General features: G+C 54.3%; 1 protein-coding gene across 7 annotated transcripts in view; it reads right to left on the bottom strand.

Annotated features, from left to right (window-relative positions):
- The window catches only part of PTPN5 (protein tyrosine phosphatase non-receptor type 5), a 55,918-nt gene that overhangs the window by 6,182 nt on the left and 23,911 nt on the right, over positions 1–25,825 (bottom strand). For 4 of the 7 annotated variants that reach the window (XM_041729577.1, XM_041729579.1, XM_041729576.1 and 1 more), the window contains 6 exons: positions 7,862–8,031; positions 7,318–7,425; positions 6,998–7,075; positions 6,301–6,542; positions 4,968–5,157; positions 2,543–2,627 (listed from right to left, as the gene is read on the bottom strand). In XM_041729577.1, the coding sequence (XP_041585511.1) occupies positions 2,543–2,627; positions 4,968–5,157; positions 6,301–6,542; positions 6,998–7,075; positions 7,318–7,425; positions 7,862–8,031 (873 nt within the window). Of the gene's footprint in view, positions 1–2,542; positions 2,628–4,967; positions 5,158–6,300; positions 6,543–6,997; positions 7,076–7,317; positions 7,426–7,861; positions 8,169–25,825 lie in introns of all 7 variants that reach the window. The other 3 variants (XM_041729580.1, XM_041729582.1, XM_041729581.1) reach the window with 3 other exon arrangements.

The following is a 25,825-nucleotide window of genomic DNA, read 5'->3' as shown; positions in this document are numbered from 1 at the left end:
CTTCCGTCACAGCCCCACTCGTCTTGTAAGGATGAAAGGAGGGAATGGTAGCTTGGCCTTAGACCAGTATCTTAGCCCGGCACACACCATATGGCACAGAGCTTCCCTAGAAGTTAACAGGTAGAGAGGATCCCAAACCGGGTAGGACAAACAGGTGACACTCACAGGCCTCTACCCTCCGGCCCTTTTATGCCCAGCCCCATGGTGGGGCTGCCCCGTGGATGGGGGCACAGAGGGGTGTTAGGAGGGCAGAGGGAGGGAGGGTGAGTGGAGGGGATGCTGCGTGGTCAGTGGAAGGAAGGAGCAGGGCGTGCTGAGGGGCCATCTCCCTTCTTGGCGGTGCCTGCCCAGATTAGGTGTCAGAAGTGGGCACAGCACCCTCGGACCAGACACCAGGAGGGCCTGTGGCACTAAAGAACCACTGTGGGAATGATGACCCCATTGGGCGCGGTCTCTGTGCCTGGCGCGGGGCTTGAGGGTAGGGACTCCTCAGCGAACGAGACACATCCTTGCCCCTGAGTATGGGGCAGGCGGGCAGGCAGGTAGGCTGTGTGGGGTCTGACAGCAGGAGAGGAGTAAGGAACAGCAGCACCCTGTGTGATTGATTCCAGGGCACAGGGCACAGGGCAGGGGGGTGGGGGGGGCAGAGACATGGCCTGGAGAGGGACCAACAGAGTGTCTTATAAATCAAGGCTAGGCCAAAACCCGAGGACTACAAGGGGGATGGTGACAATGTTTAAGGAAGAGGATGACATGACTGGATTTCTGCTTTCTACCATTTCTGTGCTAACGGTAGCCGAAGGACAGGAGGGGAGAGTGTGGGCCTTGGCAGGGCAGTCAGGAGACGACTGCCTGGCACAACTCCAGGGGTGGTATGGGACTGGGCAACAGACAAGCCCTGGCCCCTGAAAAGTCACCCGGCAGTGAGGATGGAGAGGCTGAGCTGACCTGAGAGACATTCATTCATTCATTCCCTCCTTCCCTCCCTCACTCAAATAGGAGCAGACTGTCTACGAGGTGCCAGGCACTATTTTGGCACTTGGGACATGGTGACAAAAAGCACAGAAATCGCTCCCCTGTTATTTTGCCTTCAGTGCTGCCAGCTGGGTCACTGGTCACTCTGTCCTACTCACTGTCCATGGGTCTGTTTCCCCCATGAGACCATGAAGTCCCCGTGGCTCATTCATGCCTGAAGTCTCAGGCCCTGGGGCAGAGTTCAGGAAACTGGTGCCAAATGAACGAGAAACCAAGCCTCAGGGTGTCCTGGATCCAGCAGGCCTGTGCCAAGCCTGACACGTCCTCCTTGTCACACACACAACCCCTGGCCGGTCCCAGTCTCTGAGGCACAGGGACAATTCTTGCTGGCCACAGAGGATGCTCGCTTGAGCTCCAGGCCCTCGCGGGCTCAGCGCATCGTTGAAGCGGCTCAGGACCTCTCAGCCGTCCAGGGGGAGCCAGGTGAGGGGTGGTCTGGCTCCCACCCTCTCCCCCACCATTCCGAGTGACCAGCCAAGCCCTAGGTTCTGGGGTGCCTGAGCCCCTCCAGGTGGGGCTGGGTGGTTGGAGGGTGACAAGATGAGGAAGGAGGTGAGCAGCCCTGAAGAACGCATCCTGGCCTTAAATGGTGCTTTGTTTAACCGGAACTACCTAGAGACTGTGTAACCATGGCAACCACAAGTCGATATTTTAAAAGTTAAAAATAAGTCATGACATCTTACATGTTGTTGGAGATGCTGATGGCAAAACTGCTTTTTTAAAGCCTCGTTACTCCACAAACTGAGTGGAGTAGGTTGGTGAGGATTCGCTTTCAACAAGTCACCCCCTAAGCCAGCCCGGGGGGGCCTGGGGCCAGAACTTGGCAGGGGTGACAGGCAGATAGGGGCCTGATGAAAGTTAGCTGAAAATGACACCCCAGGGCTGAAAGAGGAACGTTAGGTCACCTGGTCTGACTGCCCTCAAAGAGGGAAAAAAATCCCTCTCAGATCTGCCAGGGGATTGATCATGCAGCTTCACTTGAACACCTTGAGTGACGGGGAGCTCACTAGCTGACCGGCACCTCATGCCCTGTGGGGTGGCTCTTCCTGTCAGAGGACTCCCAGTCTGAGCAAACTCCACTCAAGGTACACAGAAGAGCCCGATTCCAGGGTCAAAGAGGCCCAGGGTGAGACTCAGCTCTGTCCTTCCTAGCCGTGTGACTCTACCTCTCTGAGCCTCATTTTCCCCTCTTAGCCGCCTGCCCACTCTGCAGGGAGAAAGAGCGTGAAAACACTCTGGGGTCACCGGGCACTGTCTGGGAGCTGCTACTGTCGTCATTCTTTCTCTCCGGGTTTCCAGAGCCAAGCACAGCCAGGGAGGGCAAGGGTGAAGCTGTGAGCTCAGCTCTGCCCTCACCACGGGGGCCTATCCCCTTCCCCGGGTGCCCCCAGCCATCCTTCCCTTCTCCTCGTGACCTCGAGGCCTAGCTCCGGGGTTGAGGTCTTCCTCAGGGCGAGGGGCTCCCAGGGGAGGTGCACCCCACGCCCCGGGGGCAGTGAGTACTCACTGGGCAGGATGGTTTTGTACCGGTTCTTGCGCACCAGCCCGGGGATGTCATACTCCTTCGGATCCACAAAGTTCATGGGGATTTCCTGCCAGAGGAGGACATGGGGGCGTTAGCCGCGGTGGGCCGGCTCTCACAGGCGTCGGGATCCAGGCACTGGTGTGCCTCTAACCTCTAGTCCAGGCGTGTGCTTGAGTGCACGCACTCAGTGAACATGTACTATTAAACCAGTCAGTGCACAGGAAAAGCATTAAGAATAGTGCCTGGCACCTAGTGAGTGCATAATAAATGCCGTTATTACGACTGTTGCCCCGGGGCCAGCCTGGCACCTCGTAGATGCTCCATAAACGGCTGATGAACAGGGAACAAGAGAAAAAGTGACCTGGCCAATCACTGCCTTCCATCCCCCTCCCCTCGAGGCTGACCTGGGTTCCGGCCTCAGGGGCTCGGGCTGTGCTGCTCCCTTTGTGGAAACATCCACCCCATCCTCCGCTTCCTCTGTCCTGTCCACCTTAAGCACCGTCTCCTCCAAGAAGCCCTCCCTCGTTCTCCAGCAGGAAAGGAGCCTCCTTCTGAGCCCCTCAAGGATGGGCTTGTGCCTTCCAATCACAACTCTGTGTCAAAAGCCCCAAATCCAATCCACTCTGCCTGGCCATGTGATGTCGCCTTGGATCTGGTCTTTGTTCACCGTGGGCTGCTCTCTGGTTACAGGCCAGTCTCTTCCCCGGCCACCCTGCCTCCTGGTCTGAGCTCCCGGCACTCCTTCTGACCCTCTGCTGGTCGGGAGCGCTGGTCCCACCCTTTTCCATCTCTCCAAACAGTTCCCAGCTTTTAAGTTCACCTCTTGCCCCCTCCCTACTCCTCATGGGGGTGACTCCCCAGTGCCTCTGGCCTCTCCCCCCTTCCACCTGTCCCCATCGCTCAGCACCTGACTCCAGTTTCACAACGTCCACAGTTTTTGGACATAGTTAAGTATGGGCGTTAAGGATCACTACACTTAATTTTCTAGGGTTATTATGAGAATCCAAAAAACTCCCACAAAAAACCCCTAACCCTCTCATTCCCCAAAAGGCAATGTGTACAAAAGTGCCCATGGAGTGAGGGCGCAGGCTGTGTTCCTTGGTCTCTGGGCAAAATCAACAATCCGCTATTGAATAGGAAACACCAGGGAGGTGAGGGTGGTGGGAACACGCAGCGAAGCTGAGGCTGGGGGGGTTGAAAAAGGCTTTCTGGAAGCATCCAGCAGGGTAGGGGTAGGGGGGATGTGAGTAGAGGTGGGGAAGAGAAAGGCCTGGGGGTGGAGGGAGGTGGTAGTCCAGTTTGAAGTGGACAGTCCCTGTAGGGGAGGGGGCACAGGGCTGAAAAAGGAGGCTCGGCTAGCCCAGCTCGGGCGAGACAGACCATGCCCAGCCCTGAGAATGTGGAGCGGTGGGTCGGAGGGCGGCAGAGGTTTTCTCAGAGGAAACAGCCATCCGGGCCAGGTGGGAGGCCAGGTGGCCTGGGTAAGGGAAGCCGAGGGAAGCACATGGCTTCCCCATCCCCCTGGCTTCTCCCAGGAGGGGACTGTCCCCAAATACTCATGGCCTCTTGCCCTCTCCCACCCAGACTGGTGGCAGATGGTGAGATGGAGGGAGGAGCACTCTTGGGCCCAAACCCCTTCCTTCCTTCCTCCTCCTTTGGGGACCCTCCTGCAGAGAAAGAAATACAGGGATGCCCTCAGGGGGCAAGTGGTGCACCCCCTGCGGTGGTCAGAAAACTTGTGGATTCTTGGGGTCAGTATTAGGAAGCTCACTCTTGCTACGCACCTGGGCCTCACTTCAAAATTAGCCTTTACCAACAAAAATAAAGGTGACACTGTCATCTCCTACATCCTAGCTAATCACTGGTTGGGTGCTCAGGCAGGTAAAGCAGGTAGGTCATTTACGGGGCCCCTCAAAGTCCAACAGGAGGCAGCTGGAGGCTCTCGCGGGGAGTTCTGGTGGGGAGGTGACTGGAGAGATGTCAGAGGAGGAGCAAAATTTCGGAGATAGCAGAGATAGCGGGCAGGAGGAGGGAGGGAAAAGAGGAGAGTCGGAGGAAGGCTTTCTACCACTCCCAAAGCCCAGTGCTGGGCAGTAAGGGCGCGGGGAGGCCACCAGATTCCTATCACCTGGCTGTGTCCCCTGCACACCTCAGCCGTATCTTTAATCCTTGCAACATTCCAATGATTTTTATCCCCATTTTCCGTATGAGGAACCTGGAAAGAGCCCCTCTGAGCTTCAGGAGGGGAGCAGCTTGCCCAAGATGGTGGGAGAGCTGGTAAGGAAGCGACGTCAGTCACTCGGGTGCTGGGTGCTGGGCACCCCACACCGCTGCCCCGCTAGTGCATGATCGACGTGAGCAGCAAGGTCTGCCCACTGTGGGTGGCTGGCCCCGGGGGGGGACTCACAAAGAACTCTGCCTGCAGCAGGAAGGGGTCCAGGGCCTTCTCGTGAAGCTCCTCGGCCTGCAGGACCCGGGAGGCGCTGAGCAGGTACTCGCGGGCCGACTCCTCACGCGGGGACATGAGGTAGCCAAAGCCCTCCTCACCGCAGCCTGGCGTGCACATGTCCAGGGTCAGGGAGACGTTGGAGCCCCTCCTGGAAGGACCGGGAGAGGGGAGCGAGTCTCAGAGGTGGGGGCGTGAGGAGGGAGGGGTCAAGAGTGGGAGCAGGGTGGCACCCAGAGGAGCAGTGGGCCCGACTGACTCCCCAATTCCTGGCCCCTGCAGCGGAGTCACTAACTGAGGGGGGCCTGGGGCCCCAGTTCCAGTGGTTCCATCCAAGGCAATCTCAACACAGCCCTCCCTGGCCTGTCCTCTGTCACTGCTGGAGGCACTTCCCAGCCCCGGGGGCCCCAGCGGGGGTGGGGGGGAGGCACCTGCGCGGAGCAGAGAAGCAGGGCTCTAACCCTCTGCACCCAGCCTTGGTCCCACCCACCGGTCCTGGATGGGGCTGCCGATGAGTCCATCTCACCGGGGAGAGGCCAGGCCTCTCGGCTGCCAGGGGAAGGGGGGGTCCTGGGGGAATCCTGGGGCAGCATAGCCGTGGCGGGTGTCTGCGCAAGACAAGCTCCACCATGTCCAGTGACTAAAGACACAGAACAGCTGAAAAGCCCCTCACTGTATAGAAAGGGAAACGGAGTCCCAGACAGAGGACAAGAATTGCCCAAGCTCACACAGTAAGGGGATGGGAGAGCTGAAACAGAAAGCTAGGTTTTCTGACTCCTCATCCAGTGCTTCTTCCACGACATCGTGGGAATAACGCAAACCTGGTGCGTCTGGTTTACCCAGCGAGGCTCCAAGGAGAAGGTGCTGACGCCTCCCAATGTACGCTCTAGGGAACACTATGGGACACTTTCTAAAAGTAAGGGTCTGTGTCAACACTTTGAGGAATGCCACATGCTACCCCCTTGCTGATTTACGATGAACACAGTATGTTAAAGGCCCTGACAAGTCCTGTAACACAGGAACCTACCCAAACTTAGTTGGGTATAGGAGTTAACGTGTGAGTACATACACATGTGCATGCCTGTGGGCTCGCGTGCAGTAACAGCATTTACCCTCCCTGGGGCATTCTGATCTATGTGAATCCGACCTGAGGAGCATGTGTCTGTCTACACTGGCTAAACCATGAGGCCAGCTCTGTCCTGGCCACTGGGAGTCAGAGTCAGGCACCTGCCCTTCTGCTGGGGAGCTGAAAGCTCAGGAGCCCACAGAGCCCACCCCTCCTCCACCCTCTCACCTTTCCTGTAGACCCATGGACTTGACGGTCAGTGAGGCAGGGTCAGCCTCAGGCTTGATGTCCATCACGCAGTCAAACACAGGAGTCTCAGGGACAGGGTCCAGGTCCAGGAAGTCATCCTCCACCTTCTCTTCCATCCACTCTGAGTAGGTGAAGGAGGGCTGACGGCTCACTGACTGGCGCCTATCCTCAGGGGGCAGTGGGGTGGATGGCTCTGGGGGAGCCCTCAGGAGGTGCCACACCTAGTTGGGGAGATATAGTATCATGGACCTGGCATCTGCTGGCTGGTCCCCGGGTGATGGGGTGTCCATGACATTGAGCCCCCTCACTCTAGAGCAGCCCTGCTCCCCTGGGAGCTGCCTGCATGCCACTGCCCTTCACCTGGGTGGGAGGTTCCAGCCTCTACCTTCCCCCCTGCCCCCTCCTCCCAACCCTCAGTTTCGTGTGGATTGAGGTCTTTTTGGTGGGATGTGGGGCTGCTACGGGAGTCTTCAACAGCCTAGGACACCACAAACCCATTTTCAAGAAGAAGGTGCCCCTCATCCCAGGCTGTGAGCACACTGGTGGAAGGAGACAGACAGCCTGTCCCTGCCCCGACCTGAAACATCTAGTGGGGGGATCAAATGGGAGCTGGTGGGCACCGGGACTCCCTTCCCAGAGGAGGGGAGCACTGAGGTCAGGTCAGGGGGCACCTTACCAGGGTGGTAATGAGGATCACAGACAGAGTAACCAGCAGCAGATTGGGGACCTCCCAGGTCCCAGCGCCCAGCCGGGCCTGGAGAACATGAGACAAACAGGTCAGGGTGGTGGTGTGGTGGGGACATAGTTCTCATCCATTCCTACGGTGACAAACCAGGCTCTGAAAGCTGCCGACCAGGTGTGCGTGGGGAGCAGGGTGAGGGGTTTCAGGGGCGTGGATGTATCTTCTGAACTCAGACGAGCCCCACCCAGGGGCTGGTGGGCCTGGAGGGGTCCCGTCGTTCCCTCCTACCTTGGCGCTCCCTGGCGCTTACTCACCATGGGTCCCAGCTGTTCCAGGAGTGTGAGCGAGGAGGAGAGGAGGTCTGCGGCATTCTGTGACCAGATGGGGCCGTAGCCGCTGAGCCAGAGGACCCCGCAGGCAAGCTGGGCAGCCGGGGGGGGGACGGACTGAGTCTGGAGCTTGGGCTCCTGGCCCCCATCCTCCCCCTGCAGCCTCAACTTGCCCCCAACCCCCCCAAGGTCCAGACTGCACAGCTGAGGGAAGAGCCCGGGGAACTCTGGGTGCAGAGGAGGCCTCAGGACTCTCCCTGGAGAGGAGCTGACCCGAGGGAGCCAAGATAAAGCCCTTCCCAGAGGGGACCCCCCTGCCCACCAGGCCAAGTTTCCCAGAGATCTCTCCCTAGACGGCCCGCAGGCCGGCCGCTGGGGAGGTGCAGGGCCCCCGTCTTGGGCTGGGGAAGGCGGCCCGAGGGTCTCAGCTCCGAGTCACGGAGGGACACCTGGACCTCACCCCCGCCGTCCCCAGGGGGCCATCTTGGGGCGACCGGAAGGGCTGTCCCCGCGCCTGCCCTCGCCTTACCAGGAGCTGAGAGGCAGCCAACAGGCACAGGCCGCTCCTGCCGCTGAGGGAGTGGCTCCCGGCGCCTCGGGGTGGCGGCGAGGGCGGCGGGGGCGGCGGCATCTCTCGCTGCGGGGCCCCGAGCCCTTCGGCCTGGTCCAGCGTCGCCATCACTGCCGGCTGGGGCAGCCCTGCGGGAGGCGGACAGGCGCCCGGTGACTGGGGCCCCGCGCCCGGGCGGCCGCTCCTCTCAGTCCGGGATCAGTCAGCGCGGCTCCGGCTCCACTTCCAGCCGTCACCCTCGATTAGCAAAGCAACATTCACCTACCTTCGTCAGAAAGAGCTAAGTGTGGGTGGACAAATTATTTCTCTTTTATTTCTCCAGTAACAGAGTTAAAATGGCAGGAGGCTTTTCAGGGAGTTAACACCGCCGTGTTTACGCAGTTTCATTCTTTCCCGGTTCTTAAGGAAACAAAAAACAACCACCTCAAACTCAATTAAAAGAGAGAGAGAGGAGAAAAAGGCGCGGCGTAACCAGGCCGTGACCCCCAACAGCCCTCCCACGCCTGCCTTCCAGATTTTTGTCTCGTGGGGTCTGTACCCTGCCTGGGGCCGGAGGCCGGACCCCGGACAAGATCCCGGCCGTGCGCCCCTCCCCACGTCAAGGCCCCCACGCCGTGGGGCGGGTAGGGCGGCGGGGAGGGAAACCCTGGTGTAGCAGAATCGGTATCGGAGGTCTCCGGTCTAGTTCTGGGTGTGTCCCTAGTGGTGGGACCCTGGGAGAGTCACCCCCTCTCTGGGCTTCCGTTTCCATACCCGGGAAATAGAGGTTCAGCTCAACCCTTGGTTTCCTTACTATTCTACAGAGCCCTGCTGTTTCTCAGGTGCACCCGGTGTTGCCAAGCGCTCAGGGACCTCGGTGTGGAAGCTCTGCTTGTCCCCATGCCGTGCCCTGGGTTCCCTCTGAGATGATTCCAACATGGGATCAGTTTCCACTATGAAAACTGTGTGAACACCACTGGCTTAGATCTGGGGCCCTGGCCTTAGCGATTCTATCAGCATCCACTTTGATGAGGCCCAGAAGCTGGAGGTCCCCACCGGAGCCCAGATGCTAGAGGTTCTTATTGGAGCCCAGATGCTGGAGGTCCCCATCGGAGCCCAGATGCTGGAGGTCCCCATCGGAGCCCAGATGCTGGAGGTCCCCATCAGAGCCCAGATGCTGGAGGTCCCCACTGGAGCCCAGGTGCTGGAGGTCCCCACTGGAGCCCAGGTGCTGGAGGTCCCCACTGGAGCCCACACAGCTGACTGTTGCCAAGAAGAGAGGGACTAGCAAAATGGATGTGCAAACAGCTTGACAGTGAGGATGGGGCGGTCTGCACCGCTCTGTGTAAACGGAACAATGGACTCTTTTTGTTCTAGTTGGGTGACAACAGGATGCTCAGAGCCGAGAGTTTTTTCTCCACTTGTTTGCCTTCTGGACATTTAGGGAGCATCTTACTGAGCCTGGATCACCACTGTGGTGCAATGGGCCCAGGTCCTGGTGACATTGACACCTGTATCCTCCTAGATGCTGACCTGCTACAGCTCCCCATGTGACGTAATCCAGCCACACTCCTTGCAGTTCCCCAGGTGAGCTCCCCTACTTGCTCTGCACCGCCTGCCCGCCTCCTTCCCCCCCAAGCTTTGCACCTGCTATTCCCTCTGCCTGGAACATCCCTCCAACCTCCTGCTCCCCTCCCCTGCCCATTCCCCCCAACTCTGTCAAGCTAACTCCTCTTCACCTTATGGAACTCAAGTCAGAAGTCACCTGAAGTCCATCCTCCCCTGTCATATTCACCTAGCACTGCCTGCCTCCCCGTACCACCGGCAGCAATAATACATCTGGAATGTCCGAAGCCCTGCTTTGAGTGTTTTCTATACTTGAATGTCTTCACTCTTCACGGTACTCCTACGGAATCAGCACGATGATTACCATCATTCGATAGAAGAGGAAAATGAGATGCAGGGAGGGTACAAGACTCTCCCCAGGTCAGCTAGCTAACGAGTCATCGAGGCGCGTTCAAACTGAGGCAGGGAGATGGGCTCGGGGCTACATTACATGGGCTGTGGTTTGTAAAATTATTTGCTGAGTATCATCTCTCCCACTTGTCTGTAAGTTCCATGAGGGCAGGAGTGGAGTCAGTTTTGTTCATCACAACTGTCCACAGCATCTAGCAAAGTCCTGACGTGTAAGTCTGCAATAAATACTGATACCAAATGAGTGCCTGACGGTAGGCCAGTGCTAACCTGCCATCAGCTTTCTTACCAAATGGCGATGATCATACATTCCGACTGTAAATTCTATCAATAAAAAACACTCAGCATGGTACCTGGAGTCTAGCAGGTGCTCAGTAAATGTCCGATTATAATGTTAGCACGTAATTCCTGCCTTCAAAAGGCTCCCAGTCTCATGGGTAAGACAGACCAGTGGATACATGCTCATAATCCAGCGCATTCAGTGGAAAATCCAAGTGCTGGTGGAGTCACTTTTTAGGGTTACCCATTCTTGCCCATGTAGGGCCCCATTACTGACATGAAGAGACAGCTCAGATCCTGGCCAGCCAGGTGAAAAAGGAAAAGCTGCTAAGGATGGATCATGCAGGAAGCCTGGAGTTTCCGTGATCGATACGCGGAGGCTTGATTGCTCAAGTGGCAAGGTCTCCACCCACACCCTCAGAAAAAGCAGTCCAAGGGCGATGACAAATTTGGAAGGGTGGGAGGGGTCCAGGGCCCAGAGGTCACCTGGTGTGGCTCCGGACTGCATGCACTGTGGACCTTAGGCAATCCCGCCTTCTCCCTGCATCTCAGTTTCCTTATCTGTAGAAAGAGGGGTTTGAACTAGAACTTGGTACCTCTGAAGCTCTAGTTCTTCCATCTTCAGAGGAGAGGGGACGTGGGTCTTTGGGGATTAGCAGCAAGCTCACACGATTTTGGACTTCTCTGCTTTGTTTTAAAATTCATGGGTGCTCTCTGTTCTATGCTGTGGTGTATCTGTCCTCGTTTTGATATTAAAATAATGGGCTTTCTCCCCTCCCAAAGCTTCGAATCAGATTTCTCCCTCAGGAAAATGTGATACGATTTATCCTGTGACTTTGCCCTCAGGGGTACACGCACCCCAGTCTAAGGAGCGTGGAACCTGCCTGCAATAAAACATCATGCTGCTTTTATAAAAGACTCTGTAAATGAATATTTAATATTATGGAAGGAAATTCTGATGGTATGGAGAAAGGCAAGGTGACAAAACAGTACAATCTTCTTGGCCTTAAAAATTAAGAAAGTATAAATGTGCATATGATAAGGTGACAAATACCCAGTGTAGGATGAGAAGTTAATGTCAGATAGTATTGGGAGATATGCAGCACAGCAAACTCCTGGCACACGGTAAGTGCTCGATAAATGTTGTACATGGTACACGGGAAGAACAGAAGCCAGGTGTTAACAGTAGTTCCTTGGAGGTAGGGGAGATGAGAACCGATTTTTTTCACTATTTATATATTAAAAATTTTCTCCAATAGACATATACATACATATGTATGATGATAAGCAGATGCATAAACACGTGTCTACACACACACACACACATATATACACACATACACACGTACTTATTTACAGTAAAAATATATTAAAAAGAAGGGATCGTTGCTCTGAGTTCAGACACCATGAGACCTCGTTAATACTCCTAGATTTCTAGGCTCTGACTACCACACGTGTCACACCTAAATGCACAAGGGGGGAATGGGGAGAGTGAGACAGTGTACACAGCTCTGTGACCCCCCCACCACAGTGTAACAGCCACTCTGAAGACGGGCCCCCTGATGATGCGTGATCATCAGCCTTCTGTAGGAAAGATGGCATTGTCAATGGCTGGGGACCTTCTGGGGGTTGAAGAAAAACTGCAGGCTGGTAGGCCCTGTGTGCACATCTCAGGGAGAATGGTTGTTTTGTTTTGTTTTGTTTTGTTTTGTTTTGAAATCCACAGGGCACCTGGCAGCCCTGGGGGCCAGATGAATCCAAGGGATGTGCGTATTCACTGAGCACCTGGGAGATGCTTTATCTTTCAGAGCAGGGTGTACTGAAAAATTTTTTAAAAAGTTTTTTAAAAATTTATGTATTCAGAGAGAGAGAGAGAGAGAGACAGAGACAGAGACAGAGACACAGGCAGAGGGAGAAGCAGGCTCCACGCAGGGAGCCTGACACGGGACTTGATCCCGGATCTCCAGGATCACACCCTGGGCTGCAGGCGGCGCTAAACCGCTGTGCCACTGGGGCTGCCCTGAAAAATTTTTCTGGGCAGAGAGCTGAAGTTCAGTTCAGGAAGACACATCTTCAGAAGCATACTACATTCTGCTTAAAATTTTGGAGGGGATCCACAGACTTCCAGTTAAGCACCTCTGACCTCGGGGGTGGGGAGTAGAGCTCTGTGATAGAATGTCATGGAAGCAGGGGGTGTGGAGAACAGGCCTGGGAACGGTCTCGCTTTTAGTCTCTGTTCGCTCAGGCATGAGTCCAACACACACTTATTGAGCACCAGCGATATACATTGCCGAGTCCTGGGCCAGGCTCTGGGGACACAAGAGTGAACAAAACCAGTCTCCACCTGCAGACACCACCGAGGTCCTGGCCCCATTCAGTCCCTTCGGCTTCCGGGCCCGCTCCCAGAGATTATCTCAGCTCTCAGCCTTGCCCTGCCCACCCTGCCACTTGCTATCATGTTCTGGGAGTGACAGCACCACCTCACCGGGCAGGCTCCGTGCAGTTCCCGAAGTGCTTCTGCACACGCAGTTGCATTTGCTTCCCTCGGCAGCCCTGTGAGGTAGACATTATCATCATCAGCCCCGTTTTGTCGGTGAGAGGCGGCTGCTTGTGTCAAAGGCTGGCTTTTCAATAGTTCACAGCGAGGTAGCTGCTTTGCCACGCATGAAACCCTGACTCAGAGGCAGCTTGCTGACAACGATTTAACACAGGGCTCCTCCTGGGCTTGCCTCTTGCGCAGGGTGAAGGGGATTTTCCAGGCCTGGAAATGGAGGCTTCGAGAGTCCAGTGGCTGGCCCAAGGAAGGGAAGACCTGAGATTCAAACCCAAGGCTTCCTGACACCGAGTGATCTTTCCATTTTACCACACCGCTTATCAGGAAGGGTCGCTGCAGCAGAGGAGGCAGGTGGTGAGAGCCTGGGAGGGAGGCCCTGTACCTGGGGGGGAAATCCTGAACCCTAACCAGCTGCATGGGGGTGGGGGTGGCGCAGCATTTGTGCCCCCGCCCCGGCTGATGGCTCCTCAAAGACTACACAGTGTGGAGGGAGGAAGCAGTGGAAAGCAGGTGCTCGGTATTCCCGGCCAAAGCTCTAGGGACCCCAGGTAAGGCCTGCAAGCGGATAGCCTTCAGATTTTACCCGGGGCATGTGGAAGCACTGTGATCCCTCTCCTGTCACCTAGCACCTGAATCCCACCACTAAACTCTGCAGCTGCTGTGTGCCCCGGGGCTGGCGCCGCCTGAGCTCAAGAACCCGCGGCTGCTCCTGCCGGTGACTCATCCTTGGAGCTCACAGGCTGCCAGCCCACCGGAACTGGAGCAGAAGGCTGGCTCAGCCTGTTCCTGTTTACATGACCAAGGAGGCTCTGTCCCATTCAGCTCTTCTTCCTTTCCCAAACATGGCCAGGAGTGACCGCCCAGCCATGCCCACAGGGTCACAGGGGGCCTTGACCAACAGAACATCACACTTGGTCCTGACCAGGCTTTTCAAACCATGGACAGTCAGAGCCTGACAGGCCCCGAGGGGCATCTGGTCTAGCCTGCTAATCTCAGAGAGGGAAGCTCAGGACCAGAGGGCCAGAAGTGACTCAGGGTCACAGAGCCAGGAAGCAGTAGAACTAGGATCTGAACCCATGTCTATGGGCCTCTGCTATTCCACAGAAAGATCTGGAAACCCACGAGGGGATAAGGCAGGGGCAGGCCAATCGGGCCTATTCTGAGGTTTTGCTTGGGTCAGCCCTGAATGTAGAACCACAGGAGGCAGGTGCTCCCAGGGGAACCAAGAAGGGGTGAAAAAGTCTAGAAGGAAGAGGCCCAATCAGCCATTTCTGCCACCACAATGATCACACTCCTCAGCAGACTGCCTGGCTTCGATGGGCACAGGTACTGCGGTGGACTCTGTCCTCCCTGAGAGAGGCTAGCGTGGAGGTCTCCGTTTTCTGCTCCCTTTTGGGAGGCGTGCAGCAGGTAAACTAGGAGTCAGAGGAGATGTGTTGGGGGGGGGTTAGAAGATTCCCCCAAAACAACGTTTTCATTTGACAAACGTTCACCAAGCAGCTGTTCTAGGCTCTCATGTTTTGTGTCTCGGTCCTAATGCTGACCAGCAGGACTCCTTGGCATGACAACAGCCCTGGCAAAAACAGAACAAAACAAAACAAAACAAAAAGTCTAGCCCCTCTGAGCAAAGGCAAACTGAGGGTGGGTGTGTGGTTCTGGAGGTTTGCAGTGGCTCCCTCCCAGCCCTCCACCTTGTCAGTCCTGCTAATCAGCAAGCAAGGCTGACACACCCACAGAAAGAGGAGTGAGATGGCGGGAACTGGGCTGGCAGCGAGCACCTGCTCTCGGATGGTAAGCTGGCCGAGGGGAAGGTGCAAGTCTCACTGCTGATTCCCCAGGCAGGACAGCCTGGGAAAGGAAGCTGACCTTGGCAGAAGAAGGTTCTGGACTAGAACACGGGTGCTCACCATTTATTAGCTACATGACTTAGGTAGACTGCCTAAACTCTGAGTGACTTGATTCCTACAGTGGTTTTCAAATGTGTCTGTGAATTCCAGAACATTCCTCTCATCGATGGGGCGGTAGAGCAAATGTCCCCTCCCCTTGGACTGGGTGACGGCCTTAAAGACGGGGAATGTGGCAAAAGATGACGTCTGACCCTTGACACTAGGTTCGAAAAGTCCATCTAGCGTCTGCAGTTTCTCTCTGGATGCTTGCTCTGGAAACCTCCGGCAGTCATTTAAGAAACTCCAGCTGCCCTGAGGCCGCCTTGTGGACAGAGACTGCAAGAGGGGAGAGAGTGGAGAGCGAGCGAGATTGAGAGTGAATACACTAGACGTAGCAGGTGCTCAGGAAAATCTGAAGGCTGAAAAGCAGCCCCCGTCAACCCTGACATTCAGCACACAGGCCAATGCAGTGGGAGGCGGCGGGGGACCTGACCTCAGGCCCCATGGGACAACTGAACTATCACACGTGTGGGGCTTCTGTGCTTAAGGATGATGTTCTGGGAGCTCACGTGTGCCAGGTGAGAAATTTGTGCCACAGAAGAGGGAGTGGGCGGGTCTACTATGCTCCTTTCTGTCTGATGCAGAATTCTCCAGAACTTTTCTCAGTGATCTGCTTCAAGCTCGGGACTCTGGTTCTCTGACTGATGCAGAGTGCGAGCCTGTGTGCGTGAGGCTTAGGCTACACAAGCTCTGCTTCCTCCAAGTCACAGAATTCGATTTCTTTTTTTTCTTAACCAGCCTAAGAGGCACGGTGCCATGCACCCTTGTGACTGCTTTACCCATACCCACTCATTCAGGCCTTGTAACCCCCGTGGGGGGCTAGGTAAGGGGCCTGTTCCCTTTTACAGACTGGAAAACAGGAGCTTAGGAGGTTAAGTGACTTGCCCAAGGCCATCATGGCTCGTGGAAGGCACAGTGAGGCCCCAGACCCAGGCAGCTGGGCTCCAGCATCTGTCTTCCTCACCAGACCCCGTGCTGCCCACCCCTGCCTGGGTCTCCACGGCTTCCTCCTCCTGCCTGTGGCGGGGGGACTGAGCTTGGGAAAGAGCTTCAGCCCATTCTAGGACAGGGGGCGAGCCTGCAATGGAGGGCACAGGCCTTCTCCTATCACACCCCGGCATGGGGGCAGGGTAGGGGGCGTGTTCTGCTAAGGCCACGGTGGGCAGAGAAAAGCAGGATTGGGTTGAAGGTGAGAAGAAGCAGTCTGGGAACTCAGGTCTCCGACGTTCAGTCTGGAGAGGACGAGGCAGGGGTGGAGTGGGCAGGGAGTGCTGGAGACAGCGGAGAGGCTAGGGGAGGGGGCATGGCGAGAGGCAAGAACGGAGCCAGGAGTGAATGCTCTCAGGAGGCAGACTGAAGTGACAAGAACTATCCCCAGGACCTGTCGCCTGTGTGCCATTCTGCAACTCTTCCTACCCACCGCTACCCACCCCAGGTGGCTTTGTCTCCAGGGAGGTAGCCTTTGGTAGTGGCTTGTGGCAGAAGTTTAAGAGCCACACAAACTGAGGTTTGAGGCCTGACTTTGCTGTGACCTTGGGTGAGTGACTTCATCTCTCCTCCAGACAACAGACATAATAGGACTCGTCTGCTGGATTTTGAGGATACCCTAAGGTAAAACATGCAAGGTGCTCAGTCTGCAGCCCGGCACATGTGAGCGCTCAATAACAGGGGCATCGTTTAGAGAGGAGGAGGAAGAGGGGAAGGGAGGGGTGAGGGGGAGAGGGAGAGGCAGCAGGAAGGACTTCCCCTTCATCTGCCAGGCGAGCCCCTCAGGAGGACAGCGGATGCCCTGACCCCACGTGGGCAGAGGCTGTGGGGCTGTAGGCTGGCAACTGGGGTCGGTGGATGGCGTGGGCATGGGCTGCAGGTGGCAGGAGGCTGTCTCTGCCAGTTAATTAAATCCAGACTGCTAACAAGCTTTCAAGACAAAACACGACTCGAGTAATCTTTAGATGGGATATAATAAAATGGTTCTATGTGAAATTGCAAACAGCTTTGTTGCGGCAAACAATGGCTTCGTTCTTTGTGCCCCTCTGGAGCGGAGGCCCAGAAGTACAAGGGTGAAAAGGGTCAATGAAACTCTGAGGGTGCGGCCCGCTCCCTCCCAGCTGCCCACGCTGAGAACTAAAAGAACCACCAGAGAGGCCCTGCGGGGAGGGGGAACCAGAGGTCCTAAGTGCTTGAGACTTCAGCACAGACTCATGGGGAGGAAGGGACGGACTGCAGGGAACGGCTGGTCTACCCGTTCATTTCGCAGATGAGGAAACTGAGGTTCAGACAGCAAGAGGCAGAACCAGGATGGGCACGTGTGTCTTTAACCCTCTAATTCAGTTCTCGCTCAGCATGCCAGCAAGGGAAGTCTCACAGGGGCTGCCAGTGGGCATCTGAAGGGCTGAGGCCAAAGGCCCCACGGCAGCAGAAGCCTGAGTCCTGGCTTGGGGTTCTCTGGTGGGCCCTGGTAAGTGCCCTCAGAAGTATATGCAAGGCCAGGAGGTAGGAAGGGAGCCGGAGCGACCCGAGACTCCCCAGGACAGCAGCGCCCACAGATCCCAAGCCTCCAGAGGTTGCCATTTTGGGGCGACTCTCTGCAGCCGGGGAGGCTCATGATGCTGGTGAAGTGTCAAGAGGCCACGATGACAGTCCTAGCTCTGCCTCTAGCAAGCTGTGTGGCCTTGTGCTTCTCACTGCCTCCATGGGCCTCTGAGGCCTTCTGTAAATTTAGTGTGACCAGGGGTCTTTAAGGGTCCTTCCAGTGCCAAAGACACACCAACAGCCGTGAGCCCCTGCTTTAATTTAATTCAGCGGGTTTCCCTTGTTCTCAGGACAAAGACCAAAGTCCTTGTCATGGGCAAAAAGAAAGGCTCCGTCTGTGTTATCTCCGCAGCCTCCTGGCACACCACCTCATTCCTAGTTCTCTCTCCTTCCACAACCTCTGCAGGAACCGGTCTGGGAAGCAGAAGTCCGGAAACCAGTGGTTCCGTTCCAAGAAATTCTCACATGGTCCCTAAGGGGCCATGAAAGCCTACGCTCTGTGGTCGGGGTGGGAGAAGAGGGGGGAACTACACTTCGGGGGAGCTGGGAGGCTGTGGCTGGGGACATGCTGGGGGGAGTACTATGCAGCCCTCAGGGACAGTGGGGCAGAGTACATATGGCACCACACGAAGGATCTCAGAAAGAATCCTGAGTGGACAGAATGAGACCTAATACAACACCATGAACACACATTAAAAGTACATGCACACAGGGACGCCTTGGTGGCTCAGTGGTTGAGCATCTGCCTTTGGCTCAGGGCGTGATCCTGGAGTCCTGGGATCGAGTCCTGCATGGAGCTCCCTGCGGGGAGCCTGCTTCTCCCTCTGCCTGTGTCTCTGCCTCTCTCTGTGTGTCTCATGAATATATAAATAAAATATTTTAAAAAAAAGTACATGCACCCAAAATACCGCCACCCCTTCTGCAAGAGCACACAGAGACAAACAAACAACAAACACTAAGTCCCTCAGAACACATTATCTATGAGGAGGAGGATGGCAGTGGGAGAGAAAAGAGAAGGAATAAGTGAATAAAAGCAGAGAGGGGCCTCTTGTAGGCCACTGAGGATAACGAAGCCGTGCACCCAGGACTATGACTAACGCCTGAATACCTACAACGATCATACCTACGCTGCTTCCCCCAAGGAGACATGAAACAAAACCACCAAGTTGTAAGTTGAGTCAAGTCCCAACAGGGAAAGAACAAGAGCCAAGGGAAGGCCTGTTATCTTGTCTGGGTCCTGGAACTGGGAGAGCCGGAGGGAGGGACATGGCTCTTCTGGCTGCTTGGGAATCGACACCTCCTTTAGGGGGCAAGGCTCATGGACTTGGCTGAAGCAGAGCCAACTGCCAAGGAGACCCCTGCGTCTCCTCTTTTCTGAGCAACTTCACCAACATGACACTTGGGTCATTTTGTTGGCTCTCTCCAGGGAGGGGAGATTCCGGGGTTTGGTGACTGTCTCCACAGATGCCCCCACAGCATTAACTAGCTCCAAGATCTCGTGGGTTGGGTCAGTCTGAGATTCTGGGCTTGCCAGGCTGAGCAACCCAACCTGGAGGGATGTGATTCACCCCAGAAGGCTCCCACTACCCCCAACTACCACTCTTGTCTGACAAGGATTGACTAATATTTTGGAGTGGCAAATTGTTTTTTAAACGATTTTGGAAAATACAAGGGGGAAAAACCCTCATAAAACCATAAGGGAAACTCAAGTCATCCATAATCCTACCACGCTGAGAAAGGCACTGGTTTCCTCTTGACATATTTTCTGGTATTTTTTTCTTCCTTTGTGGGTGGATTTTTTTTCCCCTCATAAATCATTCTGTATATAGACGTATCCTTAGAATATGTCTCTTTGGATTTCAAGGGTTCAACTTTTAAGGAGTATGGCAGGCAGCCCCCAAGGTGCCCTAATGATCCCCCCATCCTGGTATTCACAGTGAGGTGTCAGACATGTAAGAAAAGCTTTCTTGAGACTTCTGTCCAAGCCCAGCACCAGGTGAGCAAGTGACCTCAGCTGAAGCCACATGAACAGAATAATCACCCAGCTGAGACCTGTAGGACCATCTGAATCATGAGCCAATAAAATGTTATTGTTTTAAAAGTCACTAAGTTTTAAGACTGTTTCTTAGGTAGCAAATAAATTAACCAAAAGAAGAGGTTGGGACTTGAAAAGAAGAAATGAGCTCAAGTGGAAGGATGAGATTTGTTTTTAAAGGCTGAAATATTCTTTTAAAATTTTTTTTATTTATTTAGCTATTTATTTTAAAGATTTTTATTTGTTTTATTGTGTGTGTGTGTGTGTGTGTGTGAGAGAGAGAGAGAGAAAGAGGGCGAGAGAGGGAGCGCACACACATGAGTGGGGGGGGCGCAGAGGCAGAAGCAGACTCTGCTGAGCAGGGAGCCTGGGATGGGACTTGATCCCAGGACCACGGGATCATGATCTTCTGGCCGCTCAAGGGCTATGAAGGGTCCCTGATCAAGCTCACCTCGAGCTGAAGGCAGGGGCTTAACCAAGTAAGTCACCCAGGTACTCCCTGGGGGGCGGGTAGTGAGAGTTGTGGGAGGGACAGAGGCAGAGGAGAGTCCCAAGCAGATGCCATGCTGAGTGGGGCTCTATACTATGATCCCGAGATCATGACCTCAGCTGAAATCAAGAGTCAGATGCTTAACCAGGCGCCCTGAGATGATGATGATGATGATGATGATGATGATGATGATTTTTAAGGGGCTGGATGATTAGTCCCTCGGGGAGGCAAGGAGAAAGGAAACAGCCGCTGTCGCTGCATATCTTAGGGATACCATGGATGTCCGTTTGTCTGAAAGACCTTGAGCATCAAGCCGCGTGGAGGCAGACAGCCTTTCTTCCCATCGTGAAGAGTCCTTGGTCACATCACACATCCAGGCGGCTCCCTAGAATATCAGAACCACTTCTCTGCTGGTGAAGGAAAGTGGGTGGCTCGCTTCCCGCACAACCCTGGCCTCTTTCCTGCCTGACTCGTACGTAGACAACACTCTTGCAGTGTCTGTGCTGGTTCTGTGAGGTGCCAGGCCTGCGGTGGGGAGTCAAGAAAGACCCACAAAGCTATCCGACCACTCCACTGCTGAAGGACTGGCCGGGGCCCTTGGGAATATATGAAGGGTTTTCTGTTCACACTCCATATCCTGGAACAGTCCTCACCAGTGTTACTAACATTTGTGGAACACTGTGGAATTAGCACTTAGCATGCATCAACTCTAATCCTCACAAAAATCTCTGTAAAGATATTATTATGGTACCACCTCATTTTAGAGTGAAGCATATGGAACTCAGAGCGGTCAGATAACTTATCCGAGGTCACGCTGCTGATCAGCGGCAGAGCTGGGATTTGAACCCAGGTCTGTCGGTCTCCTCACAGCATGCCAAGACTTGACTAGCTGGGTTCACCCCTCCGTATCTGCCCCTATCATCTGAGAAGAGTTAACCTCTACCATCGCTGATCAGTGGGGACCTGGGTTGGTACTTCTCAATACAATGGTATCATGATGGAATGCTCTCCAATTAGGGTTCTTAGCACATCCAAATGGGGTTTTGTTTTTCCTTCATTTCCACTCTGAAGACTCAAAACAAAGACAATTCACTGTACCACCAGCCATAATAAACTCTCCTAAATGCATTAAAAGTTTTGAATGAAAACAGAACCCCAATTATACAAAGAAATAAAAGCCAACAGAACCTAAGCTGCTGAGTATTGACCAGCACCTACCATACAACTATATCCAGGCCCGTCTTCTCTACGTTTGTCTATCTGGGCTCCTGTACTTGCTCCCAGACCAGTCTGAACCAGTACTAGCTACCAAATCCAGACCAGGGTCTTTGTGAGAATAAGGGTTAGATGGGGGACAAAGTCCATTATGAGGTTAACCTATTCCTTAAAACACTTTGGTAGCTTGTTCCTAAAGACATGAGCCAGAACCCTACTCATCTTTCAGGTCATGGTTTAAAGGCCATTTCTTCCAGGAAACCTCCCTGACCGCCCCCCCCCCCCCCACAAGATAAGGTTGCATTCATTAGTGGTGCATCCTTCCCTGGTGCTCTGTCCTTGAGAGCAGGAACCAGGGTCCGTCTTGCTCTTCCCTGTATCACCAGTGCCTGGCACAGTCTTGACCACAGAGTTTGGATGCTCAATAAAAGTTTGTCAGGTTGATAAAAGGGCTTTTCAGTTGGCTCCTGCTGGCTTGTGGCCCAAGACCTTGTCTGTGTCATGAAGGGGGACAGCTGGGAAAGCTGTGATGTGACCCTCTGTGATGGCCAGGGTTAGTCACCGCGGGCTCAGGATAACAAAGATTTCCTCAATAATGGCACTTGCTTTATAAAAGGTCACTTGGGATGGGCAATGAGACCTAGACCTTGTCCCCCTACAAAAGAGGGTCAGCTTGACACCCATGACTATTTAGAACCTAGGGCTGGGGAGAGGACATAAAACACTGGGACTCACATGGGAGTGAGTACGAGAGTCACCAAGAGGCCAGCTGCTTCTACCAAACGGGCAATGGCTTACTCAGGCCTACTCATAACCTTGCAAAGAATCTATCATGATACACTTAAATTTCAGGGTGGCAGTGACTATCCCGGCTCCAGCCAGCTGCTGGCTGCAGGATGCTGTGGGGGCACCCTTTTTCTAAGACCAGAGCTGTCCTTACACCCAGACTGAGCTCCTTCTGCTCCAGCCATGCCACTCCCTAGAAGGCGAGGGGTCCACAGGGCCAGGAGGTATGCCTACGCTCCCCTTTCCAGGCCATGCTCTGGCTACCAGGGCTCCAGAGCTCCCTGCTCAAAGGTCCTGAAGTGTGCATGGGTGCAGGTAAACCCTTCTGAGGGTGGACGTGACCTTCCACTTGGGTACCTTTAGATTTGAGGGATGGCCAAGAGGCAGCAACTGGGTGTGGGATGTGGACCAAGTTTGGATCCACAGACTGACGTGCCCACATGCATGCACATGAGGGCTCTTGCAGCGTAGGACTCAGCAAAGGGTGAGGCACCACACCAGGGACCTTATTCGCTGTCTGGCCTTGGTCCCCACACATTAGGAGTAGCCCAGCCCACAAGCCTGCCAGCTAGAGACAGTGTGAACAACACTCTGTGATGTCACACCACACGTAGCATCTACCATGGCCTTGTCTACCTCCTTCCTCTGACCTGTACCCCAGAGGAAACTGCTGGTTCCAGGCTAGGCCTGCAGTGGTGCTGGCTGGGGAAGGAGCGGGGGCCCCAGCACCGGCAGGGTTGCCTGGTTTCTTGCAAATATGAACACCTACACACAGAGGCGGGGGGAGTGTGAGTTTGAATGTATAAATGTGTTTGGGTGACTGTGAGCAAGAAAATGAGCAAGCAATGGGGAGTGAAAGAGAAGAAAAGGAGAGTGACCATGTGTAAAAGAGTGTGTGTCCAAGGAAGAAGAAAAATGTGTGTGTGTGTGCACCGAGTGCCATGCATTGGGAGTGCAGCTGAGGGCCTGGGGAAAGAAAGGGTAGAGAATGGGAGGGAAGGAGTGTGTCCACTTGTCTGTGAAGTGTACGTGAGGAAGGGCCTGGCTGCGGAAGGGAAAGAGACCTAAAGCTGGAATGACAGAGCAGGCAAGTCAGCCTGGATGATGGCAGCATGAGGGGAAGAGATCCCGAGTGCGCAAGAGGAAGGAGGCTCGCAGGTGCATGAGCTTCCAGTGGGTGTGCGCCCGTGGGGCTGCATGAGGCAGAGAGAGACGGGGCGTGTGCCTGGGGAGCGGCGTGTGGGTATGTACATGTGCATACATGGGCACGGGGCTGGGACAAGTGAGAACTAAGACGAGTGTGTGAGCACATGCGGGCACCTGTCCCGGGGCAGCTGGGGGCTGCCCGGGGGTGCTGGCGATGCCGGAGGAGGTTTTCCCCCAGAAATCTCAATCTGGGAGGACTACGTGACCTGCTTGGTGCTGGTTCAGGACCAGGTGACCGTGGCCTGGCATGTTGGCCACGCTGCCCCTGCCTGGCAGTGTGGGAATGCGTGAGTCACTCGGGCAAGGCTAGCCCTCACTCCACCGCATCTCGCCCGGCGGGAAGACAGCTGGGGGCGGGGGGAGATTACTTGACGGCTGTATTTTTACACCATCATTATGCAATTGCTTGCAGTGTCCGTGGGCTCATTCTCAAGGCTCTGCACCCGGATTCTCTCGGCCTTTATACCCCCACGTATCTCCACGTTGCTGCTCACATCAGTGGTCCTGGCTGATGAGCATTTATGGAAGTGTATTCCTTACCAGCTTGCAAGACCGCCTTATTTACGACGCCAAGACACCCCCAGTCCTTTCCCATCTCCCCCTTCTTGGCTTTAATTTTCTCCATGGCACTGACCGCTCTTTACCATCCTAAGCATTTTACTTATTTATTTTATTGTCTTTCTCTGAATAGTAAATGCCTATGGATCAAACTACCTATGTGCCAGAACTACTGTTCTGAGCTCTCCATTAACTCATTGTGATCCTCCAACAACTCTACGTGGTAGTAAATAGTATTCTTGCTTATATTTTGTAAGTGGGAGGCACAGAAAGGTTAAGTCGCTTGCTGTGATCACCGCACCGCCCCCCACCCCACAAGGGTAAATGGTAGAACTAAGCCCAGGTCCAGAGTCCCTGCTCCTAATCAATGCACAACACTGCCCTGTGAGGGTGGAAACTTTCTCAGCCTGGTTTGCTGTCGAATCTTCTGTGCTTACAAGAGTGCCCTGCCTTGGGAAGCAGTCAATGAACAGTCATTCTGTGAATGAAGACATGAGTGAAGGAAGACTGGACGTGGAGGATGAAAGAGAGAGGCGTTTGCCATCACAGAACTCATGGTCCCGTGGAGGAAACAGACAAAACGTGATTACAAGATCACATCATGATGGCATCAGGGCTGTCTAGAGGGGCGTATAACTTGCCTAGCCCCTGGCAGGCAGGGTTTCCAGAGGAAAGATGCAGATGTGGACAGTACGGTGACTGCCCATCACCTCCAGGCTCCTCCCTGGGGACAGACACGCCTTAGCTCTTCTTGCCTCAGTTTACACAGTGCCAGAAACCCGATGGCAGCTCCATGGTGACAATGGAGGTAGAATGGGGAAGTGGCCAGGAGCATGTGCTCTGGAAAGAGACGGCATAAAGTGTATCCTCACTCTACCAAACACTAGCTAAGTGACCTTGGACGGACTCCCTCACTTCCCTGGGTCTCAGTCCTCTCATCTGTAAGAGGGGGACAGGAAATGATACTAACTTCTTAGGGCAACAGATGGGATTATGTGAGATGTACATGAGAGAGTATGCAGGACAGTGCCTAGCACAAGGAAGGCAGTGTGCCAGGTCCACTGGCGGTGACCAATGGCCCTCCTCCATACTAAGTTGGTTGCTGGCTTTCGGAGGTGGTTGAAATTTCATGCATTATTCTTATTAATGTAGTCTCTCTCTGGTGGCTCCACCCCATTTTCCAGAAGCAGCTCAAAGGAGGGCAAGGACTACATCTATTTTATTTACCACTGTATTTCTAGCACCTAGTATAATACTCGACACATCACAGGTGCTCAAGAAGTATTTGTGGACTGAATGCTTGTGTGATTATATTTATTTAATTGAAATATTCATATCACTGTGAGGATAAATGCTCATATTGCTGTTGTTTCCATTTACAAATGAGTCCCAGCACGGGTAAGTGACCTGTCCATAAAGAGCCTGTACGCCAGACTCAAATGCCAAAGCTGGTTCCTCTTCTTTCCTTCACACCATGCTACTCTCTGGACTCCTATACATCATGTCCTATTTTCCGTGGGTTTTTTTTCTAGCCACTGGGCCATCCCCGGTCATAGAATCATCTCTGAATTCTATGACTCATATCTGAATCACGGAACGTTTAATAGTTGAAAGGGACTTTTGATGTCATCTCGACCTCCCACCCATTGTGGAAATTTCCTCTTCACTGTCTATCCAGACAATATTTGTATGCCTCTGGTGATGGCACACTCATTTTCTTCCTCTTGAATTATCCAGTTCTATGAGTGGACCACTCTCAGACTCAGAAGGAAAGTTCTGGGGCACCTGGGTGGTTCAGTCAGTTAAGCAGCTGCCTTCGGCTGAGGTCACGATCCCGCAGGCCTGGCATGGAGCCCCGCATCACATCGGTCTCCCTGCTCAGTGGGGAGCCTGCTTCTCCCTCTCCCTCTGCTCCTCCTCCGGCTCTCTCCCTAACTCAAATAAATAAATACAATCTTGGGACGCCTGGGTGGCTCAGTGGTTGAGCATCTGCCTTTGGCTCAGGGCATGATCTTGGGGCCCTGGGATGGAGTCCCACATCGGGCTCCCTGCAGGGAGCATGCATCTCCCTCTGCCTGTGTCTCTGCTTCTCTCTGTGTGTGTCTTTCATGAATAAATGCATAAAATCTTAAAAAAAAAAAAACTGTTCTGCATCCCTTGTGTCAACAGGCCTCTTTAATTTCTGTATATCGGATTTATGCCAGCCTCTTAAGATACACGCAACGAATCTGCTGCCCCCTTCACAGGACAGCCTTTTCTACATTCACAGACAGCTCTCGCATCCCTTTGGAGAATTCTGTTCTTGAAGCTTGCTGTCTCGGGTCCCCACAGGCACCTGAAAGGTGACAGCCATCCTGGACCAGCTCAA

The sequence above is a fragment of the Vulpes lagopus genome, chromosome 15 (assembly GCF_018345385.1).
Source record: "Vulpes lagopus strain Blue_001 chromosome 15, ASM1834538v1, whole genome shotgun sequence".
NCBI lineage: Eukaryota > Metazoa > Chordata > Mammalia > Carnivora > Canidae > Vulpes > Vulpes lagopus.
Note: the sequence above shows the minus strand (reverse complement) of the source record. Positions and strands in the feature narration are given on the sequence as shown.